At 45.4% G+C, this 13,455-nt stretch overlaps 1 protein-coding gene, 1 long non-coding RNA gene and 1 pseudogene across 3 annotated transcripts in view; all 3 read left to right on the plus strand.

The window, feature by feature from the left end:
- LOC104980805 overlaps positions 1-9,531 on the plus strand; it is a 17,426-nt gene extending 7,895 nt beyond the window's left edge. Inside the window, exons 2-3 of the long non-coding RNA XR_824306.1 lie at positions 468-470; positions 9,394-9,531. This is a non-coding gene — a long non-coding RNA (uncharacterized LOC104980805). The remainder of the gene's footprint in view (positions 1-467; positions 471-9,393) is intronic.
- LOC104980804 lies at positions 8,760-9,204 on the plus strand (annotated as a pseudogene). The gene has a single exon (XR_824305.1). The product of XR_824305.1 is annotated as a histone H3.3-like (transcript).
- Positions 9,532-11,795: 2,264 nt separating the features above from the next.
- The window catches only part of ITPRIPL1 (inositol 1,4,5-trisphosphate receptor interacting protein-like 1), a 3,176-nt gene continuing 1,516 nt past the window's right edge, over positions 11,796-13,455 (plus strand). Inside the window, exons 1-2 of the mRNA XM_010829587.1 lie at positions 11,796-12,334; positions 13,178-13,455. Of these exons, the coding sequence (XP_010827889.1) occupies positions 12,148-12,334; positions 13,178-13,455 (465 nt within the window). The 5' untranslated portion in view covers positions 11,796-12,147. The remainder of the gene's footprint in view (positions 12,335-13,177) is intronic.

Below are 13,455 nucleotides of genomic sequence, written 5' to 3' on the forward strand. Positions count from 1 at the left end.
GTGATGCCATCCAGTCATCTCATCCTCTGTCGTCCCCTTCTGCTCCCGCCTTCAGTCTTTCCCAGCATCAGGGTCTTTTCCAATGAGTCAGTTCTTCCCATGAGGTGGCCAAAGTATTGGAGTTTCAGCTTCAGCATCAGTCCTTCCAATGAACATCCAGGACTAATCTCCTTTAGGATGGACTGGTTGGAACTCCTTGCAGTCCAAGGGACTCTCAAGAGTCTTCTCCAACACCACAGTTCAAAAGCATCAATTCTTTGGTGCTCAGCTTTCTTTATAGTCCAACTATCACATCCATACACGACTACTGGGAAAACCATAGCTTTGACTAGACGGACTTTTGTCGGTAAAGTAATGTCTCTCTGTTGTCTAGGTTGGTCATAACTTTTCTTCCAAGGAGCAAGTGTCTTTTAATTTCATGGCTGCATTCACCATCTGCAGTAATTTTGGAGCCCCCCAAAATAAAGTCTGTCTCTGTTTCCACTGTTTTCCCATCTATAAAATTCATTTTGAGCACCATCCAACCAAGACACACCACCCCATTTAATATTTTATTATTTATTTTCCATGTTAATATAGATTTACATTATATTTTTTATATATACAGTATATTTCTATCTTTTTAATAGGTGTATTGTGTGATGATCAAAGCATAAGATTTGTGTAGTGAATTCGGAGAAGACAATGGCACCCCACTCCAGTACTCTTGCCTGGAAAATCCCATGGACAGAGGAGCTTGGTAGGCTTCGGTCCAGGGGTCGCTAAGAGTTGGACATGACTGAGCGGCTTCACTTTCACTTTTCACTTTCATGCATTGGAGGAGGAAATGGCAACCCACTCCAGTGTTCTTGCCTGGAGAATCTCAGGGACAGGGGAGGCTGGTGGGATGTCGTCTATGGGGTCACACAGAGTCAGACACAACTGAAGCAACTTAGCAGCAATTTTGGTAAACATATTTCAGATACATGGGTTCATGACAAGACCCTTTTACAAAAACTTTATCATTTTAAAAAATCTTCGCAGATCTGTGGCTGAGCTTATCCCAATGATCATAGTTATCTTTTCATGCATAATCTGCCGTTTCCTCTAGCTGTGGGAGTCTTTGTGTGGCCTCTGGGCACTTTCTCTAACGTCATCTGAGACCGTCTACTGATGGCTCCCTCACTTTAAAGATCAGCAAGATGTCCTAGGCTTGCCACACCTTTTTGGATATCCTGACAAATTGTGCTGTCACCCTCCAAAGAATTCTGACTCTTTTTAGTGAAGAACAGCAGCACAGTGGGCTTCCCTGGTGGCTCAACGGTAAAGAATCTGCCTGCAATGTACAAGACCCAGGTTCAATCCGTGGGTCAGGAAGATCCCCTGGAGGCATGCATGGCAACCCACTCTAGTATTCTTGCCTAGAGAATCCTATGGGCAGAGAATCCTGGCAGTCTGCAGACCACAGGACATGACTGAAGTGACTAGGCGGCAGCAGCAGGACAGTGAACCCAAATCTGGTCTTAAACATATGGATTCAGGGACTTCCTCGGTGGTCCAGTAGTTAAGTCTTTGTGTTTCTGATCTAGGGGCTGTGGGTTCAATTCCTGGTCAGGGAACTAAAATCCCACATACTGCATAGCACAGCAAAAAAAAAATGATGGATTCAAACGTGTTTGTGTAACACAGCAAGTGGGCTTGTTGCCCACTGCACACAAAAGCCCAAATACCATTTTGGGCAATTTTGTTTTTTGCTGAAAGAAAAAGGCTTTATTGCAGGGCAGCCAAGCAGGGAGTGAAACCAGTCCATCCTAAAGGAAATCAACCTTGAGTATTCATTGGAAGGACTGATGCTGAAGCTGAAGCTCCAATACTTTGGACACCTGATGGGAAGAGCCGACTCACTGGGAAAGCCCCTAATGCTGGGAAATATTGAAAGCAAAAGAAGAGGGTGACAGAAGATAAGATGGTTAGATAGCATCATCAACTCAACGGACATAAGTTTCAGCTAACTCTGGGAGATAGTGAAGGACAGGGAAGCACGGCGTGCTGAAGTCCATGGGTTGCAGAGTCAGACACGACTTAGTGACTGAACAACAGCAAGCAGGGAGACAGGAGGCAAAGTTCAGATCTGTCTCTCCCGTGGCTTGTGACTGGGATGTCTATTCTGAAAGTGGCGACTTATAAAGGGAGGGGCCTGGCAAATGATTGGTGGAAAGTAGGTTTACCTTACTATGTAAACTTCAAGAGTTCTCTATGGGGACATCCCTGGTGGTCCAATGGTTAAGACTTCACCTTCCAATGCAGGGGGTACAGTTGGATCCCTGGTCGGGGAGCTCAGATCCCACATGCCTCATAGCTGAAAAGCCAAAACATAAAAAACAGAAACAATAAGGTAATAAATTCAATACAGACTTTTTAAATGGTCCATATTTTAAAAAATCTTTTAAAAAAAGTTCTCTGTGCAGGTCCTTGAAGCCTCTTCACGGATTGCATGTGCAGCTTGCGGGGAGCAGTTCCTATGTAACACATGGTGGATTTTTGGCCTGTGGCAGCCAAAGTTCACCATCAGTCACTCTAGTCCCTCAACTCATCTGCACGATGCTCAGTCAGGAGGAGCTGTCAGCAAGTTGTTTACTTAGCTTTCTCTGTGTGCCAAGTCACTTCATTCGTGTCCAACTCTTTGTGACCCTACGGACAGTAGCCCACCAGGCAGCTCTGTCCATGGGATTCTCTAGGCAAGGATACTGGAGTGGGTGGCCATGCCCTTCTCCAGGGGATCTTCCCAACCCAGGTATCAAACCCAGGTCTCTTACATCTACCTGAGTTGGCAGGTGGGTTCTTTACCACTAGTGCCACCTGGGAAGCTGGTACTCTGCAAAATAAGCTTGGTGCTCTTGGTGCATCATTTTGTTTCTATCTTGTTTCTTCCTTAAGCTACAGGGTGTAGGGTGTGGTTTCATCTGCCTGTATGAGGTGGCTGGTTGCAGTGCTAATTCACAGACTGGCACTTGTTTGGGACGAACTTGGGTACCTTTGGCAGTAACGTGCATCTTCTCTGTCTGCCCCTGCCCACCCTCTCTCACCTTTCTCTCCCTGCTCTGTGCCCTGGGGAACTGGCCCTGAAGGATTAAATCAGAGACTCCCTTGTCCACTGGCTTCCAAATGGTTTTGGCCAGTCAGAAATCAGTCTTGAGAGAACTCAGCTCTTTTCCCATGGGGTCCCAGAGGCACAGTTTCATCCTCTCAACTGAAGGCCACATTTTTTTAAAAATCAGATTTTCTCCAAATAACTACTCTTCTCAAGTTCTAGTAACAGATCACCCCACCCTCCTAACCCGTACCCAGAGCTGGGCTGGCTTCAGGAACAATAGCCATCCCTTGCATGCATGCATGCTAATTCACTTTAATCGTGCATGACTGGGTTTGAACCTGTGAACTGTACCCTGCCAGGCTCTTCTGTTCATGGGATTCTCCAGGTAAGAATACTTGAGTGTGTTGCCATGCCCTCCTCCAGGAGATCTTCCCGACCCAGGCATCGATTCCAAGTCTCTTAGGTTTCCTGTATTGGCAGGCAGGTTCTTTACCACTAGCGCCACCTGGGAACCCCGTTATCCCTTGCAGCTTTCCCCAAATCCCCACCCTTTTTGTTCCTTTATTAAATTCTTCTCAATTACTCAGCATGAGGATGCCATCAAATCCCGCTGGGAACCCTGATACCAGTTTCAGGACTTATTTAAAAAAAAAAACAACTGATTTTTTAAAACTTTTCTATATTTTCTAAGCTTTTCAAAATTACCATGGTTTGCCCTTATGAGTTGTTAAAATATTATCCAGAAACATCATACACATTCTTTTTTGAGGGTCATCTTGAGCAACTGGTGTTCCAAAAGATACATTTTTGGAAATATTAGCAAAAATCACTTCTAGAAGTTACTCCCCAAATCTCTAACACTTGTCTCTGGGTCAGGGGGTGTGACGGTAGCTTCTTTATTCTATTCCTCCTATATATTTTTACAATGAGCACGTACCATTTTTACAAAAAGATACAAACTTGAAAATTTTCTAGGGAAATGGGTATATTTTGATGCTTAAAAGCAAAAGTGAGTTAACCTTTTCTGTAAATGACCAGATGGTAAATGTTTTAGAGTTGCTAGCCAGGAGGCAAAATGGAGAATATTATATAAGTGCTTACATAATCAGAGAAAATAATTTTCCACGTAATTTTCTACAAAGTTCATATAAAAATAATCAAGTGCAATTTTTTTGGTAATATGGGTCTACTAATGGAAGAATTATTCCATGATTATACAGTGGAAGTGACAAATAGATTCAAGGGGTTAGATCTGATAGCGTACCTGAAGAACTATGGACGGAGGTTCGTAACATTGTACAGGAAGCACTGATCAAGACCATCCCAAAGAAAAAGAAATGCAAAAAGGCAAAATGGTTGTCCAAGGAGGCCTTACAAATAGCTGAGAAAAGAAGAGAAGCTAAAGTCAAATGAGAAAAGGAAAGATATACCCATTTGAATGCAGAGTTCCAAAGAATAGCAAGGAGAGATAAGAAAGCCTTCCTCAGTGATCAGTGCAAAGAAATAGAGGAAAACAATAGAACGGGAAAGACTAGAGATCTCTTCAAGAAAATTAGAGATACCAAGGGAACATTTCATGCAAAGATGGGCACAATAAAGAACATAAATGGTATGGACCTAACAGAAGCACAAGATATTAAGAAGAGGTGGCAACAATACACAGAAGAACTATACAAAAAAGATCTTCACGACTCATAACCACGATGGTGTGATCACTCACCTAGAGCCAGACATCCTGGAATGGGAAGTCAAGCGGGCCTTAGGAAGCATAACTACAAACAAAGCTAATGGAGGTGATGGAATTCCAGTTGAGCTATTTCAAATCCTAAAAGATGATGCTGTGAAAGTGCTGCACTCAATATGCCAGCAAATTTAAAAAACTTAGCAGTGACCACAGGACTGGAAAGTCAGTTTTCATTCCAATCCCAAAGAAGGGCAATGCCAAAGAATGTTCAAATTACCACTCAATTGCACTCATCTCACATGCTAGCTTAAAATTCTCTAAGAGAGGACTCAACAGTACATGAACTGTGAACTTCCAGATGTTCAAGCTGGATTTAGAAAAAGGCAGAGGAATCGGAGATCAAATTGCCAACATCTGTTGGACCACAGAAAAAGCAAGACAGTTCCAGAAAAACTTTACTTCTGCTGTATTGATTACACCAAAGCCTTTGACTGTGTGGATCACAACAAACTGTGGAAAATTCTTCAAGAGATGGGAATTCCAGACCACCTTATCTGCTTCCTGAGAAACCTGTATACAGGTTAAGAAGCAACAGTTAGAACTGGATATGGAACAACACACTGGTTCCAAATCAGGAAAGGAGTATGTCAAGGGTGTATATTGTCACCCTGCTTATTCAACTTGTATGCAGAGTACATCATGCAAAATGCTGAGCTGGATGAAGCATAAGGTGGTATCAAGATTCCCAGGAGAAATATCAATAACCTTAGATATGCAGATGACATCACCCTTATGGCAGAAAGTAAAGAGGAACTAAAGAGCCTCTTGATGAAAGTGAAAGAGGAAAGTGAAAAGGCTGGCTTAAAACTCAACATTTAAAAAACTAAGATCATGGCATCCAGTTCCATCACTTCATGGCAAATAGATGGGGAAACAATGGAAACAGTGACAGACTTGATTTTCTTGGATTCCAAAATCACTGCAGATGGTGACTGCAGCCATGAAATTAAAAGACGCTTGCTCCTTGGAAGAAAAGCCAACCTAGACAGCATATTAAAAAGCAGAGACATTACTTTGCCAACAAAGGTCCGTCTAGTTAAAGCTATGGTTTTTCCAGTAGTCATGTATGGATCTGAGAGTTGGACTGTGAAGAAGGCTAAGTGCCGAAGAACTGATGCTTTTGAACTGTGGTGTTGAAGACTCTTGAGAATCCCTTGGACTGGAAGGAGATCCAACCAGTCCATCCTAAAGGAAATCAGTCCTGAATATTCATTGGAAGGACTGATGCCGAAGTTGAAGCTCCAATACTTTGGCCATCTGATGTGAAGAACTGAGTCATTTGAAAAGACCCTGATGCTGGGAAAGATTGAAGGGGATGACAGAGGATGAAATAATTAGATAGCATCACTGACTCAATGGACATGAGTTTGAGCAAGCTCCAGGAGTTGGTGATGGACAGGGAAGCCTGGTGTGCTGCAGTTCATGGGGTCGCAAAGAGTCAGACATGACTGAGCGACTGAACTGAATGGAAGAATGGAATTAAAAAAAAAAAACATGTCAATGAGCTGGGGCTCAAAGTTAGTGTTCCCTATCATCCAAATTTGGCCACCTGATGCGAAGAGTTGACTCATTGGAAAAGACTCTGATGCTGGGAGGGATTGGGGGCAAGAGGAGAAGGGGACAACAGAGGATGAGATGGCTAGATGGCATCACTGACTCGATGGACATGAGTCTCAGTGAAGTCCGGGAGTTGGTGATGGACAGGGAGGCCTGGCGTGCTGCGATTCATGGGGTTGCAAAGAGTCGGACATGACTGAGCGACTGATCTGATCTGATCATCCAAATTGATTGCAAATTTCATCTGTAAGTGCTGATCTGTAATGAAATATTACATATTGCTTCTTTTTCTGTTGAGGTGTGGTTGATGTACAGTATTGTATGCTTCAGGTGTATGACACAGTGATTCACAGTTCTAAAGGTAACATTTCATTTACAGTTATTGTAAAATATTAGCTATATTCCCTGTGTAGTACATAGTGATTCTTTGAAAATATTTTTCAGTACAGATAAAGATTGTTAATTGATATTAATCCACAACTTATGATTTTAATTGAGCATATTTATTCTTATATGGAGAAGGAAATGGCAACCCACTCCAGTATTCTTGCCTAGAGAATTCCATGGACAGAGGAGCCTGGTGGGCTGCTGTCCATGGGGTCACACAGAGTCGAACACGACTGAAGAGACTTAGCAGCAGCAGCATTCTTATATAATTAGATTTATCTCAATATTTGACTTTTAGTATGTCATTATACTGCAGATTAATCACTCATTAGAGATTACCTGGAAGATCCTCAATTAAAAGTTAAAAACAAAGTTAAATGGATTTTGAAATATGGAACTGTTCTTTCCAATTGCACCAGTATCTGGCAAACTGCTGGAACTGAAGTTCAGAAATAATTCAGAAAATATATCTACTGCAGATTTATGTGGGAATGGACATCCTGCTTCTTGTTTCCTCTTTCGACAGTATGGGAAGTGTATTGAGCAGCTTGCTATTACTTGTGATTCAGTTTGTTGAAATGACTTTATCACAGAATAAATTTCACATATGCCATTTTGCCTTGTAATTTTAGGTTGACCTCACTAAGAAACAATATCAAGTCTGCAGCAAAAACTAATTTCCAAAGCCACTCAGTGTTTGAGCAAAGTAGTTGAGGACAGTTTCAGAGAGAAAAATGTTACTCTCAGCTCCAAGCTTGAAAAAATTGCAAACTGCTGTGTGGTAGGGCAAGTCAGTATATTCAGCTTCAATTTCTAAAGAAAATTGGCAGAACTGATGATTTTTAAGTCCATGAGAATAAACTAAGTTCACCGTTGACACTGTTGATCACTGAAACATGAGGGATTCAAATATTTTCCACAAAGTACCTGCCGATGAATAATAGGATGAATAACCATGGACTTTAAATACCTGTTCACTAGTTTTGTAAATTTGTTCACCGAAGGCTTTTCCTGTTCCACAAACATTTTTCCCACCATCAGATGTAACACATATTAGCAGATTCTACTTCAGGTTGTACTGAATTAGTGTTTTCTCAACTTTGAAATATTCCTGCCTCTAGCTGGTCCATGAAGATATTCATGAAGTCTACTTCTTTAGTAACTACAAACTCTGCTCTGGCTTCTTGAATCAACAGCAACAATTGAACAGTATCAATAATACCTGTAGGTTCATCAATTCTGGGAAGACCACTCAAAATCATTTGCCTTGTTTTTTAATTATTGATCTCTCTGCGAATGTTTTCAAGTCTTTGAGCAACTGTTCTCATCGGTATAATAGTTTTCAATAAGTTTTAGATTTTACAGGCTAGGAGGCAGAATCGAATAAATTATTTAGGTACTTTCTGCATATTTATTTTTAATGATGAAAATAAATTTATTTTGGGGGAAAGCTACTATATATTTTTTAAATGAGTGACTGCTGCTACAGTTTATTCTTGTGTCATTCGTGTACAGTCACCAATTAGTGTGACTGACAAGGCGTCCGAACAACTTGGTTTGGACCAACTTCATCATGTTGAAGAAGAAAAATCACTGGAAATCAGACCAAGAAGTGTTCACCGCTAGAGGGCTTTTTGTTGATGTGCAATCTATGGAATTCTCCAGGCAAGAATACTGGAGTGGGTTGCTATTCACTTCTCCAGGGGATCTTCCCAAAATAGGGATCAAACATGCATGTCTTGCATTGGCAGGGACTTCTTTACCATCTGAGCTACCAGGGAAGCTCTTAAATGGATTAGTAGGTCTCTAATTTGGAGTCTCTAATTTGGTATAACATCTAACTTCATTTCTGTGCAGACCATCAATTAGCAAATGTCTTCTAACCTGACAATCATTTTAAAAACAAACCCTGGCCGTCGCTTTCCAACACCAGCGCCGCCTCTACTCGCTGAGCTCCAGCCGAAGGAGAAGGGGGGTAAGTAAGGAGGTCTCTATACCATGGCTCGTACAAAGCAGACTGCCCGAAAATCGACCGGTGGTAAAGCACCGAGGAAGCAAGCAGCTACAAAAGCCACTCGCAAGAGTGCGCCCTCTACTGGAGGGATGAAGAAACCTCATCGTTTCAGGCCTGGTACTGTGGCACTCCGTGAAAATTAGTTGTTATCAGAAGTCCACTGAACTTCTGATTCGCAAACTTCCCTTCCAGCGTCTGGTGCGGGAAATTGCTCAGGACTTCAAAACAGATCTGCGCTTCCAGAGTGCAGCTATTGGTGCTTTGCAGGAGGCAAGTGAGGCTTATCTGGTTGGCCTTTTTGAAGACACCAACCTGTGTGCTATCCATGCCAAACGTGTAACAATTATGCCAAAAGACATCCAGCTAGCACGCCGCATACGTGGAGAACGTGCTTAAGAATCCACTATGATGGGAAACATTTCATTCTTTGAAAGAAAAAAAAATTATCTTCTTCCTGTTATTGGTAGTTCTGAACGTTAGATATTTTTTTTTTCATGGGGTCAAAAGGTACCTAAGTATATGACTGCAAGTGGAAAATAGGGGACAGAAATCAGGTATTGGCAGTTTTTCCATTTTCATTTGTGTGTGAATTTTTAATATAAATGTGGGGACATAAAGCATTAAGGAAAGTCAAAATGTTTCAGTGAACAAGTTTCAGCAGTTCAACTTTATAACAATTATAAATAAACCTGTTAAATTTTTCTGGACAATGCCAGCATTTGGATTTTTTTAAAACAAGTAAATTTCTTATTGACTGCAACTAAGTGGTGTTTGTAGCATTTTTATCATACAGTAGATTCCACCCACTCACTATACTTTTCTAACTGAGTTGCCCTACGTGCAAGTACATGTTTTTCATATTGTCTGTCTTCTGTGCTGTTCCTGTAAGTTTGCTATTAAAATACATTAAACTATAAAAAAAAAAACCCTTAGTTGATCATGAAAACACACCTTTAAACACATGACTTTAAAACCCATTGTTTTGCCCACTTTGAAATGTATTTTTTTTCACCCTGACATTGTCATGGCATCAGTTTTAAAATAATAATTTCATTATCACTGATTGATTGCACTGATGCTTAGTAGCAGGAGCCTGTGGTCTATTCTTCATCATGAAAGTTTGTAAAGAGTAACTTTGGAACTTCACTAATGGCCAGTGAGAAGAATCTTTCCCCCTCCACCATAAGTCAGTATTTTTGGAAGTACCGTCCAAGTTGTTTGACATCCCTTCTGCATAGGGACATTCTGCATCCCTAACCACTGGCTGCTGCTGCTGCTGCTGCTGCTGCTGCTAAGTCGCTTCAGTCGTGTCCGACTCTGTGCGACCCCCATAGATGGCAGCCCACCAGGCTTCCCCGTCCCTGGGATTCTCCAGCCAAGAACACTGGAGTGGGTTGCCATTTCCTTCTCTTTCCTCACTTTCCTGCGTGAAAGTGAAAAGTGAAAGTGAAGTTGCTCATTTGTGTCCGGCTCTTCGCAACCCCATGGACTGCAGCCTACCAGGCTCCTCCGTCCATGGGATTTTCTAGGCAAAAGTACTGGAGTGGGGTGCCATTGCCTTCTCCGAACCACTGGCTAGGAGGTGTGAAATTTATCCTTCAGCAGAAGGATTTCAATTGGTAATTATGGAGAGATTGTGAAATCTTCCTTTTCTCCTCGGACAGCCAACACAAGACAGAAAGGCTAAGATTCCTTCTTAGTCTCTAAAGATCCTTTTCTTTATTTTTAAAGAATTTTGGCCATGCTGTGAAGCATACAGGATCTAACCCCAACCAGGTATTGAACCTGTATCCCCTGCAGTGGAAGCGCAGAATCTCAACCACTGGACCACCCAGAAAGCCCCTAAAGATCCTTTCTAAAAAGCACATTCCGTTGGCATTTCTTAGCGAATCATAAGCTCGTCGGGTCTTGACACTTTGTAAAGTTCTCTTTCACCCACTCATCTCACCAGCTGAACTACCTGGTAGATTTAGGATACTTATTCCCAAGTGGCTAGTGAGTGGGTGAGTAAGGCCTCCAGCCAAGTCTTTGGGTGAGGTCCGGGCCTTTCATGAGAGCTCCTTTGATAAGAGAAAGGAGTTGTGGAAAGACACCCGAGTCTGGGTGTTGGCTGGGAGTGAGGCATATTAAGGAGGTTGACAACAAACCTCAGGTGCTGTACTGACTCAGGCTAGGAGCTGGGACCCCTTCCTGCAGTGCTTGCATCAACATCTCCTCTGGCAACAGAATACAAAGAAACTGTAAGTGACTAAAAATAACTACATGCATGTTGCAGTTGGGACAAATTACAAACAGCAAGACACAAAAAGACCAACAACCCAGCTGCCACTTCTGAGGTTCCCCAGCAAGTGCAGTGTCCTGGGCATGATTCCTGCACATGGTGCCACCAAGGGGATGGGGCAGACCACCGGGCCACTACTCTCCCCAGAGCCCTGGACCTGCCCCTACCCTCATCCATTTAAAGAACCAGCTTGCCGCCACCCGCGCCGCTACCCCCCACCCCATGGAAGGAGTAAGGGAACCTGTTACTTTTCTCTCTTCTGCTGCAGCAGAAGTCCCAATACAGCCTTGCCTAAATTTCTCATCTGGCCTCATCAATTTCTATTGATTAGAGTTCAAGGACCCAGGTTGGTAGCTACCATTTTGCGCAGAGCCAGCCGCAAGTGGAAATGCCAGACCCGCCCACCTTTCTTGCTTATGCCACCATCATCCTTACTGTAAGCATATTCTAAATTCCCATTAAGTATATTCTCCATTGAACCCCGCTGAGTGGGGTTGACAGCCGGCCCTGCAGTGCCCCCTAGCGCCACCTTAGGGAGGCTGACCGGCCAAGACGTGAGTGCCCCTCAGCAGCGAGTCTGGGGCCACAGCCCCTCCGCAGGGCCTGAGGAGCGGAGGCGGCGGACACAAAGCTCCGGTTTCGACGGCAAGGAGGATCCCTGGGCCCCACTCCCGCCGCAAGGTCGCTGGGCGGCCAGCCACTGGGTGGGCGGGGCTGGGAGGGGCTGGGCGGAGCCTGGACGGCGGGAGCGCCTAGTCGGGCTGGCGCCCTCGGAGCCGCCCGGGGCACGCTGGGGTCTCGAGGCCTGCGGCTCACGGGCGATCGGACACTCGGGCGAACACGATGCGCTCCCCGGGAGAGGGCAGCGGGACCACTCCTGCGGGCGGACTCGGCGAGGAACCCGGCGCCCCCGCCGCGCGGGGAAGAGGGCGGGGACCGTCAGGCCGCGCGGGCTCTTTAAGACCGTATCCGTGCTAACACCGACTGTGAGTAACCTGGCCCCGGGTCCCTGGAGAAACCGTGAGTTGGCTTGGAAAAAATAGACGGATGAGAGTTCAGATCTCTGGGCGTGGAATTTGGGGAAGTTATGAATGGCGGCCCGGGGCGGGGAAGGGGTGTGGGTGGTGGTGTACGACTTTGATCCAGACCCCAGATACCTTGTAAATGTTAACAGGGCTCCTGGAGAGGGCGGTGAGACTAAGCAAGGACAAGTTCCAAAGGGAGGAGAGCCCACCATCTGGCTTCAGGGCCCACACGTTGTAGTCCTTCATGATCTCGGTAAGGCCTATAGCTTGTGAACAGGTGGGGTGGATTCAAGATCCAGGAAGCTTTAGGCCACTGCGGTGGGTGGAGAGCCAGAGGAATCCACCACTGTGGGCTCTTAGGAGGCCTAGGGCTTCTGGTTCTTCAGGAAGTTTCCTGGGCTGAGAGATGTAGCTGTGCCTGCCTTTGGGCCTGGCTCACCAATGGGGCATCCCGCAGCCCCCTAAGGATCTTAGAGAGCACAAGGGCAGGGCTGGAGAGGTGACTGGTGGCTCTGTGTCTCCTTGGCTCCCACTGGGGTTTGGTCTACCGGGCACTGGGGAAGAGGAGAGGCTGAGTGGTCTGATGACACAGGGTGTGCCGAATGAGGATTGTGAAGTCACAGAGGAAGTGGGGTGCTACAGCCGGGCCTGGGGCTGACCTGGGGCAAGAGGAGAAAAGGTGTTGCTCAGGCAGACCTGTGGAAGGGAGCCTCTGGGATCAGCGGGGCACACCTGGTGCCCACAGTGGACTGATGAGTCGGGTGAGGCCACCCTGGCCCAAGGGTCCCCCGCCCCCTCCTCCTCAGGAACGCAGACAGTTCTGTGGTCCACATTCTGGAAACCTTAAACACCACCCACACCATGTGGAAGGAAAGCAGTTGAGACTGGGTGGCACATCTGGTTGCTCCCCTTTCCCCCCCCAGACTCCTCCCGGGCTCACCGCCCTTGCTCTGCCTAGCCCCAGCTCTGTGAGCTTTCTGTTCCTCCTGAGTAGCTGGCCTCCAGGACTTGGGGTTCCGGGACTCCGGGGAGTGTGCGCCGGAGAGCAGAGGCGTCCTGAAGAGCACCACTGACTCCCACCCTCCTACTTCTCCAGATGCAGGGGCCTCCATGGCTGTGATAAGCCTTCTGTTCTTGGCAGTGATGTACGTTGTCCACCACCCCTTGCTGGTCAGTGACCGGATGGACTTGGACACACTAGCCAGAAGCCGGCAGCTGGAAAAGCGGATGAGCGAGGAGATGCGCCAGTTGGAGCTGGAGTTTGAAGAGAGGAAGCGAGCAGCAGAGGAGAAGCAGAAGGCGGAGAACTTCTGGAGAGGGGACACCTCCGGTGACCAGCTAGTGCTGGGGAAGAAGGACAGGGGGTGGCCGTTC

Source organism: Bison bison, unplaced genomic scaffold, assembly GCF_000754665.1.
Source record: "Bison bison bison isolate TAMUID 2011002044 unplaced genomic scaffold, Bison_UMD1.0 scf7180017864508, whole genome shotgun sequence".
Classification (NCBI taxonomy): domain Eukaryota; kingdom Metazoa; phylum Chordata; class Mammalia; order Artiodactyla; family Bovidae; genus Bison; species Bison bison.